Below are 16023 nucleotides of genomic sequence, written 5' to 3' on the forward strand. Positions count from 1 at the left end.
GGTACAATGAGGCCCACGAAAGAAGCAGAAGACACAACCCCTTCTCTCAAGTTGTTTCAGGCAGCAAATATAAGTAAGTACATAAAGCACTTGGGGAATGTATATGTATGGGAACTATGGTTTATATTTATACCAAAATAATGTAGGATTTCAGGACAGGAGAAAGACAAGTGTCAGGGAGCAAGTAATTAATTAGAAGGTACTTCACAGAGGAGGTCAGCCTTTGGTGGTCCCTAAAAGAAATTTGTGAGAGGTTGGGAGAGGGGTGAATAGGCGGAGCACAGAGGATTTTGAGAGCAGTGAAAATACTCTGTAAGATGCTAATAATGGTATATACATGTCATAATACATTTTCCAAACCCACAGAGTATACAACACCGAAAATGAACCCCAAGGTAAACTACAGGCCTTGGGTGATTATGATGTGTCCATGTAGGTGCATCAGTTGTAACAAATGTCCCACTCTGGTGGCGGATGCTGATAATAGCAGGAGACCATGCATGTCGGCAGAGGGCATAGGGGAAAATCACTGTACCTTCCGCTCAGTTTTACTGTGATCCCAAAACTGCTATAAACAATAGCCTTTAATAAAAAAGGAAAAAAAGAAATGTTGACTAGTACGTGAAGGGACTATAGGATAGAATAAGGACAAATACATGCCCTGAATTTTCCTAAAGATCCCCAGTTTCTGTCCTGTAAGTAGTCTTAAGGTGGAAGAAACATATAAAGAAGCTTAAGGGAAAAAACACTGGGATGGTGATAGTATTTGAGATTGTACGTGTGAGTGTCTAGGTCAGGGCTGGGAAAGAATTTGAGACTGCCTGATTGGATAGGCAGGGTCAAGTTAAGGAAAACAAAAAAAGAGATTTAATGACTAGGGGGGTGGGGGGGTGGGGGGGGTGGTGAGGTGGGGGGTGGGGGGGGGAAGCCTGTTAATAAATAGTTTTTACGCACCAGTCTGATCAATTTAGATTTCAATCTGACAGGGTCTAGAGACCTCTTGCAAATTCCTAAGCACCAGCATGACATGATCAGAGAAGCATTTTAGAACAAATAGTCTGGTAGCAATTATCTACTGAGCTTCTGCTCCCCAGCCCTCATACTTACTAAATGATACAGACTTGCTCTCCACTCCAAATCCTACCATCATCCTAGGAGGTGTCAACATTCACGACTTTAGCCAATATCTTCACTTTACCATTCCTTGACCTCATTAATCCTAATTGCCTTCACTTCCACTCCCAGGACCGCACCCGAGACCGTGCATTAGTTAAAACCACACCACGCAGAAAACCTAAGTGCAAAAAGCCCAGCTTCAGGTCTCTGCAGCCCTCTCCGGCCCACGCTCCCATGGATGTCGCTTCCTTGCTGGGCGCTGTCTCACCGACACACTCTACTTTCTTTCATTTCTGTCCTTTCACTGCACCCACTGGGACAACTTCAACCCCAGATCCAGAGCTATAAAATATATCTCCCCTGTACACTCAGGCTTCTAGACAGACTGCTACCACTGCACACACACGGTCTCTCTGCTGGCTGAGTCCTCAACTCTACTCATTAATGTTCCTATTTGTCCACAGTCTCCTTCCTCTGACATTCCCCTCGGTAGCGACACGGCATATACATCTTTATCCTTAAGACCATTGTTTAGTCCCGTCTCCTTATTTTCATCAGAATATCACTTTGTCTTTTCCTTGCTGAGAAAGCCGAGGCTTTGGGGAGATCTCCCTCAATTGCCCACCTTCTTCTACAAACGGTATATTTATCCCCACCCATTCTTTCTCCTTCTCTCTGTCACAGAAGATGAAGGCTCTCCCTCCTTTTCAAGGGCAAAACCAAGGTCAGCCCCCAGACTGTGAGGGGAACCACTGAACGAAACCGCCCGCCCTGGTCAGGCAAGATAGGAACCACTTGCATCAGTTCTCTTACAACAGGAGGTCCTGGTAAGGAACGCAGAACTAACAAGCTACCACCAACTGGAAGAATTAGGGAAAGGTCAAAAGGAGAGAGGAGACACCAGTCCACATGTCCTACCAACCTTCCAGAATCCTCGCTGGAATCCATCTTGGCTGAGTGATGTGTGCGCCACCAGGAAGGACCCTGAGTCAGGATGATTGGCCACAGAAAACCCAGAAACTAACCCAATTACCATAAAACCCGAGACTGCGAGCCACATGGCAGAGCAGTTCTTCTGGGTTCCCTTACCCTGCTGCTCTCCGCTCAGGCTCCCCTTTCCAATAAAGTCTCTTGCTTTGTCAGCACATGTGTCTCCTCGGACAATTCATTTCCGGGTGTTACACAAGAGCCCACGCTTGGGTTCTGGAAGGGGTCCCCCTTCCTGCAACAAAACCATACCTTTGATTCCCTCCCCGTGCCTCCTTCAAGACATTGATTCATCAGAAATCCTTTCTCTTTCCCATATCTTTGACCCTGCTCATTTTTGGTTCTATAACCCTTTAACACAAAAACACGTAAAGTCTCTTCCATCATTAAAAACACTCCCTTCACCTGAGTTGCCTTCTAGCTACCATCCTATTTTTCTCCTCCTTCATTATCTAAAGTTTTCCAAATAACATCTACATCGGCTGAGTGTAGTAATCACAACAGCCCCAGAAAGCAGAAAATACACAGACAGGGAGTAAACTAAGGCTCCGAGTCAACACTAATAAGGTCAACTACCAAACCATCTGGGTTCTACAACACTTTCCTGCAGGACCTGGCATTCAAGTTATGCTGTTTTAGCCTTTTACTTTTTAATACTCCCATGTTTCACTTAAAACCCTAAAATAGAGAAAAGCAGCATGGTGATTTCAAAGCAGGAAGTCATCAAATGTACTAAGGGCATACTCTGTGCCAGACAAATGATTTACTGCTATGCTAAGCAAAAGGGAAATTTAGCTTCTTCGGCTGTGTCCAAAAAAAAAAAAAAAATCTGATTAACTCTTCCAGACAAAAAAAGATTTTCTAAATTCCTGGATTTTCACTAGAACATGTTACTCTAGTTCTTTAACTTCCCTTCACTTCTCCACCCACTGACAGTAGGCTTACACTCACTGAAACTGCCCTGGCAAATGTTCCCAATGACCTCCAGACCCACAAACCCAACAAACACTCTTCAGTCATATCCAACTGAAACTCTCTGCTGCTTGGACTGCAGCAACCTCTCTGTCCTTCTTGACAGTCTTGACTCCCTTGGCTTCTGCGTCCTCCACCTCTTCACACCTGCTGACGGTTGTTTTTCGGATGTCTTATTTGTGGTCTCCAAATGGAGGTGCAGTTTTCCCTCCACCAAATACTTCTCCACAGAAGACAGACTATTCACTGATGAACACGACCCACACTTTTCCACCCACTCAGTGTTTGATTCTGCTCAGGGGGGTCCCTACGCTCCTCTCTGCCTGTCCAAGACCTACCAATCCTTCAAGGTCCAATTCTTCAGTGAAACGTTCCTCCACTCATCACCTGAGATTTTCACAATCGTTCCCACCTTTGTACTCCCATAGTTTGCATTGCAGTTACCCTGCAAAATATTCATTCCTGTACATTCTCATCTGTCCTACAGGTTGGGAGCTCTTTCTTCATGACTGCTGTAATAGCCGGTGCCTAAAACCACGCTTGACACATAGTTGGAGCTCATCAGATTTTAGCTATGAGTATTATTATTACTCATCTTTGCATTTTTCAGACCTCCAGTTTCTTAAATATCGGAAAATCAATCAATTTTGAATTAATTAATTAATTAGTGCCTTAAGAAGGAATAGACTCTCTTGGTGAGAAAAAAGAGTGGACAGAGGACTCACCTATAGTAGGTAGTAGTGAGGTTAAAAAAGAAAAAAAGAACAAACTAGTGAACAATATTAAAGAAAATGGCTAGGAGCCCCAAAAGGAGGGAATAGAGGAAGCTTCTAACAATCCACAGGCATATTGAAACCGAGCAGAGCCTTGTGGGGCTCCTAGGCATGGAGGCCTTTTTTGTTCCCCATTTCTTGTAGGCAAGACTCCAGCCTCCATGACCTTCCCTGAGCTCCAAAGGGCAGATTCAAGCAGTTGCTAATCAAGGGAGGAGCAGCCAAGAAACCTCCCGAGGCAAGACTAAAGGGACCAGAGAAGCTCATCAAGATTAGGAGACTGGGGGCTTCCCTGGTGGTGCAGTGGTTAAGAATCCGCCTACTAATGCCGGGGACACGGGTTCGAGCTCTGGTCCGGGAAGATCCCACATGCTGCGGAGCAACTAAGCCCGTGTGCCGCAACTACTGAGCCCGCGCTCTAGAGCCCGTGAGCCACAACTACTGAAGCCCGCGTGCCTAGAGCCCGTGCTCCGCAACAAGAGAAGCCACCGCAGTGAGAAGCCCGTGCACTGCAACGAAGAGTAGGCCCTGCTCGCTGCAACTAAAGAAAGCCAGCATGCAGCAAGACCCAAGGCAGCCATAAATAAATAAATAAATAAAAGATTAGGAGGCCGACCACCTGAGACCCTGCACACACCCTAATCTTGCCAGCAACTCCATCCTTGGAAAATACTGTTGTAAAACTCCTTATCAAATCCTCTTGGGTTGGGACACAACCCCTCATGGGTTTTGGAGAAAGGAGACTGTTGTGTTCCCCCTTTGCCTGGCAAAGTAATAAAACTATCCTTTTCTACATCACCCAGAACTCTGTCTCCGAGATTCGATTCGGCACTGGTGTACAGAGAAGCTGAGCTTTCAGTAACAATATTATCTGTTTCATAAATTATCTTTGAAATACAACAACTCCTTCTGCCAGTCACCCAGATGAAGGAAGATGTCTCACTGTGTAGTGACTCTGCCTCTGAGTCAGCCTGGCAAACACCAAAGCCCAGCGGAATGGTAACGCATTGTGTAGTTACATTATCTTGTTTTCTCTGAGCCTCCTTAAGCACGGGTAGAAGAGAACTAACTATAAGGACAAAGGAAAAAATGATGAAAGTCAATTTGAGGTTGGTTTTTCTAATATGTAGTTGAGGGGTTATATCAAGGGAATTTACTATATAAAAGAGCTAGATATTCTTTTCATCAAGAAAAAGAATCAATTAGTATCCTGTTTTTGAATTATTCTACAAGAATATCCTTCTGCCAAGTATTCTGTATTATGGCTTTTTGATGTAAGTACCATTTCCTTTGAACTTTTGTCGTTTTTAGTTCAGCCAAATTGACTGGCTTCTTGAAAGCACTATTTTTGGACAAATACAAGGGGAAATTAATCATGATGCCCAAGTGATGGTCTGGGTGTACTATTTCATTATTTTCAGTTTAGTCTAAGACATATGTAAGCAGTTTTTCACCGAGAGAGTAAAAATGTTCCAATTTATTAGAAAGTACTTGTTACTGGAAGCAGTCAAGGGCAGAAGTGTAATCATGGAAACCATCCCAGCTGCTTCTATGCAGGCAACGCCAGCCAGTAATTGTGCTGAAATTCTGAGCTTGCATCTGCTAAGGTGTGGCTTGAAAAGTCTGGAAGATGTCCCTCTCCAAGACCAAGGGCATGACATGACCAGTTCCAGACAAGACTCCTTAAAATGCAAAAACCCCTGGGAGGAGCAACTCCATTTCTAATGCATGTCTTGAAGGTGAACTTCAAGAGTTCACTGGACACCTCACTGGCAAAAACAAAACAAAACAAAACAAACAAAAAACCAGCCAATTTGAAAATTTTGCAAAAAGCCAATGCTAACAATAAAGGTCAAAGGTCACTCTGTCTACAATGTTGGTTCAACAGATTCCCATAGATCACACAACAGATTCCAAAGACGGCAGAGTACTGGTACCAGAAAACACAGAGAATTGTCTATAATGTCCAAAACCCTGGCTATGGAGATGAAGAGAATGAGTGAGATCAAAAAGGAGCCTAAGAAAAAGAAAACTGGCATGAAGGGCCTGAGTGAAACTCCATCTCCTAGTTTCCCCCCAAGTCACTTCCAGGGTACATCTCCTACAGGCAGACTTGATCTCAGTCTCATCTCCCCAATATTATAAGCCTTTTTCTCTGTGTGTCGCCCTCCTGATTTTGACCAGTGGTTCCAGCCCCCCACAAGGCTGACCCTCACAGATCAGTGAATATGAAGCCCCAGGGTTGCGCGGTGCCCAGCCCGAGGCCAAGTGACACTCCTCCCCGCCTCCCCAGTTTTCTCAAGATCCAGATCACACCAAAATGCAAGGCCCAGGTCATGGTCCACTTCCTTGATGTGAAAGAAACCTTCCTCGCTTTCTCTTACCTAAAAAATTCTCATCATTTCACAAAATGGCTTTGGCCCTGGAGTTCAAAGAGCGAGTCTACTTCAAAGAAATCCTGAAGACGAAGAGTAAATATAAAGGTCCTAGAGCTCACCCCTGCACATCCCCCGAGTGGAAATGTTATAAAGGAAGGGACACTGAACTGAGACACAGAGAATCTGAATCTGGAGCAAACGTTAACTAAATTGCTGTGCGACCTTGGGCAAGTCACATAACTTGTCTGAGTGTCAGTTTCACACTTGAAATATAAAGGAGGTGGATAGACAACTCAAAGCTGCTTGTCAGCACTGATACTTTATAGAACCTCGGAACAGCACATGCAGAGGAAGGGTATTTGAGTCATAACACAGCTGCTCCGTAAAGGGAGGGTGATAGGTGGCCTTTGAGGTCTGGGAGACAACTCACTAAATGCTCATAACTGTCAAGCTGAAGAGCATATAGGCCTGAGCCGAGGGTACCTAAACCCTCTGTCTCTCTTCTCAGTGCCAGATCTTTAAATAGACTTTTTTTGTTCTTGTCTCTATTGTGGCAAACCTGGCCCATAGCTGTCACATTTTCACCAGCCCACTCACATTTGCTAATGCCAACCTCCTCCCACTCTTAGCTTCAACACACACACACCCTCCTGTGACGATGAAATGTAAATATGGGAAATATAAATATTCCTATAAATATAGGAACACTCTCATTTTTAACAAATCTAGTATTGCAAAATCTGCATTTACAAGTACAGATACTTACATATGTATGTGTGTGCATATAAATATATGGGGGGATGGATTATTTGCTTTGCAAATGAATTCACCATGAAATTCCTTACAGTATCAGGTCTTCCATTTCTCCACTGCCTCCCCCACAAATATCTTACACTCTTTCCTTATGTATTGCTGCTCAGGAATACATCTGTTTTGGAAGGTAAGGTATCCTGTATTCACAAAGATTAAGGGAGAGCAAAATGCATTTCTTTGGCGCCTTCTACTTAATTTCTTTAATGTCCCAGGTGTATGGGCTTGTATTTTGCATGCCTAGGCTCTGGAACCATATCTGGAAACACCATGAACATAAAAGCCATGTGAATCTTAAATACGGTCCGCAATCTACCATGATGTAACATCCTTCTACAGAAATTAGAGTCTAGAAGAGCCACAGGCTTCACACAAGCCACGATGCCTGGAGGAAATAAGCTGATGACACTGCTTTGTGAAGATTTCTTAGGTCCCTGTTTTACCTTCCACTCAGGTCAATAGCTGTAGGCTGGGAGCAGCTTAAAAAATTGGACTAATATGCTCTGCCTCCTTAAACAATAAATGTTAATGGAACAATAACCACATTTCTGGCAGTGGTGAAGCTATTTTTAGTAACGGTGGCGTTCTGGAAATTTTCATCTTTTGCTGTGAAATGCAAAGGTGATTTTTCTCAGCCCATAAATGGTAAGCTCAATCGCACTTGTTTGTTTTTAATTTGAGTTTTGCATGTTCTCTATTTCTCTTTACCCCAGGGGTTTCCTTATCTGTAGGCACTCACAGATTAGAACAGGAACAGATCAGATCCCCCTAGTTTAGGGTAGGTTGCAAGTAATATGTCTGATGCTAACAGCACCAAACAAAGGCTTCATCTCATTCAATTTTTAGTATTCCCCTAGAGGCTTATGCAAGTTAAGAACCTCACAAAAGCAAAAAGGAAAACAGCAACCTCACTCTTAAATCATCCTCTGCTCAAAAAAAAAAAAAAAAGTTATTGTTTCCCCACTTGGAGAAATATAATTGTCCAAGGCTCAGAAACTCAGAAGAATCCCAGCTCCCTCTTGGATCCTTAAACACATCCTCTTAGTGGGGGGTCCTGGCAGCCACAGAAGGTTGGTGAGGATGGACAGTGGAAAGTGCCCTGGACCAAGAATCAGGAGGCCTAAGACAAGATCTGGACAACCCATTAACCCTTCTGGGTCTGTCTCCTCATTATAAATTATAGATAATGATACCCACATTATTATTGAGATCGAATGAGATAGTAGACTTGAAAATGCTTTGTGAAAGTAACAAGTTTTCACAATACAATGCTCTGCTGATTTGAGTGCATCTCAACTCCTATGACATTGTAGAAAATTAAAGCTGAAAGTCACAAAGAAGAGAGAAAAGAGTAAGACTGGTTTAAACGAAGTTTCCTTCTCTTTCTCTCTGTCTCTCTGTCTTTCCCTCTACCTCTTTATCTCCCTTTTACTCTACCTTCTGGAAAAAAGCAAAAGTAGCAATTGATCTTAACTCTGCCTTCTAATAATCATGACTTTTTCACAGTTTGCAACCACAGTCAAGGGCTAAATTAGATATTCTCATTGATTACCTACTACTAAGTGTTAAATTATTATCAAAGTTATGTCATGAAGAAATTTTCTGCTTCTAGAGAAGCTCGATGTTAGAATCAGCATCTATTCATTTATTCGTTCATTCAACAAAAATGTATTCAGTGCAAACTTGTGCCAGGCACTAGGGATGCAGGAATGAATAAGGAAAATAGTCCTTTTCGCCATGAAGTTCACAATCCAGTGAGGTAGACAGGTTCATAATCTCTTATTTTATACCTTCAGACTAGAGACACAATAACTGAAAAAAATGGACTCTACCTGCAGCTCCCCTTCCATTATACTCAGCAGCTGGATGAGGTCTTCTTTGGATAACTCCAAGGATTTCTTATTCTTTCGTTCACTTTCTCCAGATGGTTTTAGGTGTCGTTTGACAGTTCCTGAGGCCATGACATCTTCCTCCTTTCTATTTGATTTGTTCTTCTTTTTTGTATCTTCCGAGAGACTTTTATCATCAGCATTGCTGATGACGGAGGACTTGGGGCAGGAGACATGCCCGTTGGATGAACTTTCACCACCCTGGTTTCGGGATCTCATTCCCACCTACAACACATGAAAAAAGATAAGATGTTTTTACCACCACTGAAATTATTTTTGTCTAACTACTTAGAAACTAATAGCAGCTTTACAACATCACCAAGAAAGAAAAACCAAAAGATCAGTCCCAAGTTAGTTTCCTTATAGCTTTAATGAACGTGTCGTTAAAAACTTCAGGAAAATACTTTGACCATCTTCAGGAAAAAATGAAAATGTGATTCTAACCTCACAAACATCTCAAGCCAAGTAATCAAGGTCAACATCAGCAAGGCTAAGTCACATTGATAGCACTGCTGATTCTATCAAGTATCTTTGATAGAATGTGATAAGAATGGCGCTTTACCTTTGTGATCTTCCTTCTCTAAAACATGACCCAAGTCTAATAATGAGAAAAGCATCAAGCTGATCCCAACTGAGAGACACTCTACAGAATGCCTGACCAGTAATTTTTAAAACTATCAAGGTCATCAGAAACAAGGAAAATTTGTATAACTGTCACAGCCAAGAGAAGGCTAAGAACACATGAGAACTAAACATAATGTGGCATCCTGGATGGGATCCTGAAACAGAAAAAAGACATTAGGGAAAAATTGAGGAACTATGAATAAAACATGGACTTTAGTCAATAATAATGTGTCAATATTGGTTTATTAATTATAACAAATGTATGATACTAACATAAGGTGTTAATTATAGAGGAAACTGGGGATGGGGTGTATGGGAACCCCCAGTATTATCTTTGCAATAATTCTGTGAATCTAAAGCTTTTGTAAAATAAAAAGTTTACTTTTTTTTAAATGATTCTAAATTGTCTATCAGAAAATGCAAACCTCAAACCCTGCCAGGAACAAGTTGGAAGTCACAATGTGCAGAAAAATCCACATAGAGTGAGGGTTGGCGGGGCTTGAAGTGGAGAGAGAAAAAGGGAAAAGCCAAGGGAAGGGGGGGTAGTTTTTAGTGATATGGAATTCTATTTTTCCATAACCTCTTTTTCAAAAGCAGATTTTTTTTTTTTTAACGTCAGTCATTTACAGTAATAAGAACAAGAGTACAAAGAATTGGGAGAAAACATATCAATTTCAAAATCAAAATTTTAAAAAATATTTTGAGGTAAAGTAAGGAAAAAAGACAAAACAGTGGTTAATCTGTCCCATGGGGAGCACATTTGAGTCATTCTATTTTGAACGCTTTGCAGAGTCTGTGTCAATCTCTGAGCAAAAGAACTTGACTAACAGGTATGATACAAACACACTGAGCTCAAAGGCTAAGCCTCCAAGTTCAGGGAAGATAGCTCTAATATCCTGGGGGCGGTACCACAAAATTTGCCTAAACCCTTAAATAGAGTAGCTTAGTGCATGGGCTTATTTAAAACTCACAGTATAAATAGTCCTTCCCTTGAACAGCTAAGCAGCAAGATTTTCGTTACTCATTCCAGAGAAAATACAGAGACTTGTTTTCTGAAAGTATATTTCCTTTATGAACCCAACCATAGTTAAGAAACCAAAAAAAAAAAAGGAAAGCTTTTCAAAACACTAGGTTTATAATAGAAAAATAAATACAGTGTGATGTTTCCTTTTAGATAGTGAACATTCAATTCTTCTAACAAATCTTGAAATCTACATTCATGCTCCTTTTTTGAACTGAACCCTTACAACCAGATGGACCCTTTTGTGTGTGTGTGAACTTTCTATAGCACCCTAATTTTGAACACTATAAACTGAAAACGTGGTCCTTAATACTAGCGCCGTGTTTTCTGGTTGACTCAGTGATTAGTTCCTGAAATTTCAGAGCATTTTTGTGCTTTGCTGGTGAACAAAGAAAAAATGTTTCTTTGTAATGGAAGCCAGAGCACTTCAGAGCAGACCTACTGTATTTTCTCACAGCTTGTTTGTGGCAGAGTGGGCTGACTTAAATCCCAAGCCAAAAAAAAAAAGACAAGACGAATAGAAGGTTTTGAATGTCAGCACAACACACCACCCCGGATAGGCCTCTTTGGCGTATTGATTACTTTAAGCTCATTATTTTTAAGGAACAGCAGACACATGTGAAGCTCTGAAACCTGGGTAGAAATTACCCTTTTTTAAGACATATTTACATTTATAAGGGAAATCTCTGTAAGGGTGTCTCCCTCTCTGTACCAGGAAGAGAAGGATGACTCTAAAATCTCTAGAAACTCTTATCAATGCAGAAGGCAATGACTTAAATCTGCATTTACTATGCTTTCCTTGTTTACTGTGGTTTCCTCATAACCTCTCATAAGTGGCTCCCCAACTCCCGACATCTTTCTTTTGTCTTTAGCTGAAGCTGGTATTTAAGGTGATGGCTTGGGCCATTTCAGATAGTTACGTGGTTTTCCTGGGTCTCTCCCATGTATACCGGAGGTATACATGTTAATAAACTTCTGTTTGTTTTCTCCTACTAATCTGTACTTTTATGACAGGGCTATATCAGCCAAGAACCTTAGAAGGGTAAAGGGAAAATTATTTTTCCTCCCCCCACAGTTTCAAATTTAACTCTTGACCTGTTACACATCATAACTAAGACACATGGGCTTCCCAAATTGAATTGTGACTCCCTATGATTCCATGCCACATGTGAATTTCTTTGATCTGAAATAATTTTCTCGCTTAGATCTTAAGGCTCTTTGGGATGGTACATCAAATATTGATTTAACAACTTCAATTTAGATCATGCGTTAATGGAAGTTCCAGGCAATATTTCCCAAGGCACAGGAAGTAAGATGGTAATGTTTTAAAGTTAATCATATGCAACATTTGTATTTGACTCTAGCATGTGCTTGTGTCTCTTTTCCCTGGATTTCCTGTATCTTTTATAGGATCTACAGCATTAGGATATTTGTAAAATAGGACAAATGCATATCTATCTATATATTACATGCACTTAATTATATTTGCAAACACACAGAAAGTGACATTTACTTAGTACCAATTCTATATTTAGTTGTTTCTAAAAATTTCAGTCTAATATTGAAACGAAGCAAATCCTGTGGGGCCCTCCCAGGTGCAAAAGTCCATCCATGTTCCCCATTTCTTGTTTGTAGAAAAAGGTGTTAGTCTCCTAGGCCTTCCCTGAGTTACAAAAAGCAGACTCAAGCAGTTACCAATTAGGAAAATGAGGGATTGAAGAAGCAAAGGAAAAGCAGTCAAGCAAGAAAAGTAATAATAGCTTAAACAATAGTTCAGCAATAAAGCAGAGTCTCAGTTCCTCCTCAAGGGATATACATAACATATCTTTGAGTTGTTCTGCAGAAACAAAGACCCACCCCCCCCCACCCCCCACCCACAGGTGGAGGATGGTGACTACATGCTGACCACAAGCAGGTAGATCCCAGACTGGTTGGAACTAGAAGGTTGATGTTGAAGATTCCTGAAACATCATCCCATTATCTCACCACCAACCAACTGGAGGAAAGTCATGCACCCTACAATCCTCACCCCAAATGTTGCCTTAAGAAAACCTTCCTTGAAAGCCATCAGGGAGTTTGGGTCCTTTGAGCATAAGCCACCCATTCTCCTCGTTGAGCCCTGCAATAAACGCTGCACTTTCCTTCATCACAACCCAGTGTCAGTAGATTGGCTTTGCTGTGCCACAGGCGAGTGGACTCAAGTTCAGTTCAGTAATGATATTAATATTTTTAAATAAAATTTTTGTAGTATTACTAGCTTTCACAGAATTATATTAATTAATGAAGATTAATTATAGATTTAATTAATTATTGGCAGGATTAATTACTTTTACAGAAAAAACACACATTTTAGAATTATCTAATTGTTTTGTATCACCAATCAGGTCAAAAGCTTGAGTTTCGTATTCCCTTCCACATGAATTCACTTTAGCTGATGGAAAATCTCATGTGCTGGACCTGTGATGTTAATTCTGTCTTAGCAAGTGTTTTTTCTCTGTGACTCTGAAATTTCACATTAATTGCTTTTGCTTTGACATGTGCACAAAAATTTTAGTCCTTTCCTAGTGATCCAAATAGGGTCTTCTATCTTTACCTCCACAACAAAGTCAGCCATCAGCACCTGTTCTATCTCAGGATTGCAAAAGTACACAGAGATAGCAAACTAGTCAAGAAATGTTTTAGAAAGGAATTGGACAACATGTAAGAAGGAGAAAAACATAATTTCTCAATAGTATAACCAAGCGTGCCCTCAATAATATCCACTTTAAACCACTTTATTCTACTTAGTAGGAGATAGAGTCCAGACAAGAACAGACTTTCATGTATTACATTTAGTGACATTCATACTCTTCCGTATTCTAATAGCTCTCACTGTTTCTTAAGTGCTACACAATGTACTAAGCATTTTACATACAACATCTCAATTAAGTTAATATTCACATCAACCCTAGTGGGTGCTATTATTCTCAGTTTTACAGATGAGGCCACTGAGGTTTAAAGAGATTAAATATCTTTTTCTGGATCACACAGCTACACCTAGGGAATAGGAGAGCTAGGATTTGAACCCAGGTGTGACCCTAAATACTTACTCTCTATATGGCTTTTTTCTGAGTTCTTAAACACATGCAAATTGGAAGGGAAGGGGCCACCCTGGAAAGCAGATGACCCAGAAAGTTTTACAAATGTCTTCTAAATTCATGTTTTTTCACTTCATACTACAGAGTTGGAGAAATTCATTCATCTGTCTTCTTCCATAGGCACTCTTGCAAAACTCACACAGCAACTGAAATTAGGTTGCTAAGCAAAAATACTCTTCCCAAAATAATTAACCTGCTGCAGACCTTGTAAAATGATGACTCATTTAAAAATCTTTCTGAGAAGCAACAGGGCTAATTATTAAGGATACAGGTTATGAAAACAGGATGTAGTCTGAACAGGGACCATTACAGACTTAATGTGTTAAAAGTCCCAGTGTTGAACAATAGTAAATAAACATTTAGTCAGAGTTGGCCAAATTCTGTCCATTGTGCTCACAGGAGTAGCAGGCAGATAACAGAAAGGCATCTGGCACTCTGTAGGCTTCTTAATAGTTAGTTGGGGGTTGGGGCAGAATACATGACCCCAAATATGCCACTTTGGCATGTGGATTGTTTTGAGCTAAAGGCAATCAAAACCCAGCAGACTCAGGTAAAGCTCTTTTCCTCCCCATCAACTGCCTAAATTTACATTGGAAAGAGGGCCTATACCAGGAGGAGAGATAACGTTTTACCTAAGAAACGTAATCTGTAATAGGGCAATATTTGTTTTTCAAACATTTCCTCTGCCTTCCTGTGAATGGCCTTCCTCCCCCTTGTATCCCCAGACCCATACCCCTTTCCTTAGCTCAAGGTTTTATATAAGCTTCAATTACCTGGCTGCCATTCAGGTCTCAGATTTTCATGGGACTCCTGTATGTATAAAATTAAATTTGTTTTTCTCCTATTAATCTGTCTTATATCAATTTCATTATTAAACCGGCCAAAGAAGGTTGGGACATGTAAATAACAAACCTTCTGAACGAAGCCAAGAATGCCTTTGCTTCGTCCCAGTGCATACCCTTTGAAGAAAGTGCTCCTCAAGAAAATGGTGTAAATAAATTGAAGATTCACAATAGCTTTAGGACTGTTATTTTTTTTTTTTTTGAATCAATGTTATTTGGGGCACAGATTCTTCTATTTAATAAGTAAATCATACTAACATAGTTCATGAAATACACTTACTTTTCCTTGCATAGTAATTAGTCAGCAACACTTTGCATGGAATTTTCTGACTGCGGTGTGAAGAAAAGAAAGACCAAATTTTATTCCAAACCTCCCTCTTTTAGGTCTATGGTCATCTCTCTTCTTCCTTTTCCTCCCCATATATTGGGCAATAAACAGTGTACTGTCAGATGAACAATATCCTAGGAATCAGAAAATATTTATAACAATTTTGAGTAATTTATACTGAACTAACAAGTATTTCTAGAGCCTTTGAACAAGTAAAAAGGACAAAGAAAAAAGTCCTCAGCAATTAAACACCCGTCCCAGCTTCCATCCTCATTAGCTCCTGCAAATCTTGACCTTGAATTTTCCCTAGCAGTCTCACCCTTGCTCCCGCCTCCTTTCAGATTTGTCTTTCCATGTTATGATTCAATGTTGGTCACAATACTCTCCATCCCTACCACCAACAAAAACTTCTTTTCTGCATAAATTAGGTTTTGGCATCTTTCCTATGCTTCTCAAGTATCCATCCACCTCCTGTTTGTTCCTGGTTTTATCTTATTTATATTCTTTTTCAAGAACCTACCCAATGCACAGGTTGAGATACCACAATAATTTTACTTATATAATTTCCATTTTTAATTACTTTATAGAATTATAACTATATTGCATAGCAAAAAGGAGAGCACAAAATTACAGAAAGCCTACTTTTTCCAGTGTGGCCTGGCAAAAAGCCTGCTGCAAGTGGGGCTTCCAGAACATGAGCATGGAACTGTCCTGATTCTTTCTTTTATACATAAATGACAATACCCACAGCACCCAAAACTAGAGGCAAAAGAAAACATCTGTTCTAGCGTTATGTGAATTTTAAGATGCAAAAGACCCATCAAATCAACTAGTATATTTCCTATCAGTGCCAGATTATTCCCTCTGCTTATCTTATTTACTTGGTTAAGTCTAGTTATAAATATCCCAACTCATGAAATGTTCAAACGTTTCTCAGGAGATTATCATTCATTCTAACAGCATATACTGTTAATAAATGTTCCTAGGTTTGCCCTTAAATTTTCTTTACAATTTTCTTTCATTTTCGTAATCCTATTTATGCAGCAAGCCATGTTAAATGATTTTTCACTTCTCATTATCTACACTCATAAAATCCTCAAAATAACTAAGGTTTTTGTTTATGTGAAACCTTTTCATTCTACTAGG

General features: G+C 40.4%; 1 protein-coding gene across 5 annotated transcripts in view; it reads right to left on the bottom strand.

Moving 5' to 3' along the window:
• FILIP1 (filamin A interacting protein 1) overlaps window positions 1–16023 on the bottom strand; it is a 266678-nt gene that overhangs the window by 97424 nt on the left and 153231 nt on the right. For 2 of the 5 annotated variants that reach the window (XM_068551636.1, XM_068551633.1), the window contains exons 1-2: window positions 14830–14868; window positions 8869–9150 (exon numbers count right to left, since the gene is read on the bottom strand). In XM_068551636.1, coding sequence (XP_068407737.1) covers window positions 8869–9150; window positions 14830–14841 — 294 coding nt within the window. In that variant the 5' untranslated portion in view covers window positions 14842–14868. Of the gene's footprint in view, window positions 1–2038; window positions 2116–8868; window positions 9151–14829; window positions 14869–16023 lie in introns of those variants that run through there. The other 3 variants (XM_068551635.1, XM_068551634.1, XM_068551637.1) reach the window with 2 other exon arrangements.

The sequence above is a fragment of the Eschrichtius robustus genome, chromosome 9, assembly GCF_028021215.1.
Source record: "Eschrichtius robustus isolate mEscRob2 chromosome 9, mEscRob2.pri, whole genome shotgun sequence".
Lineage (NCBI taxonomy): Eukaryota > Metazoa > Chordata > Mammalia > Artiodactyla > Eschrichtiidae > Eschrichtius > Eschrichtius robustus.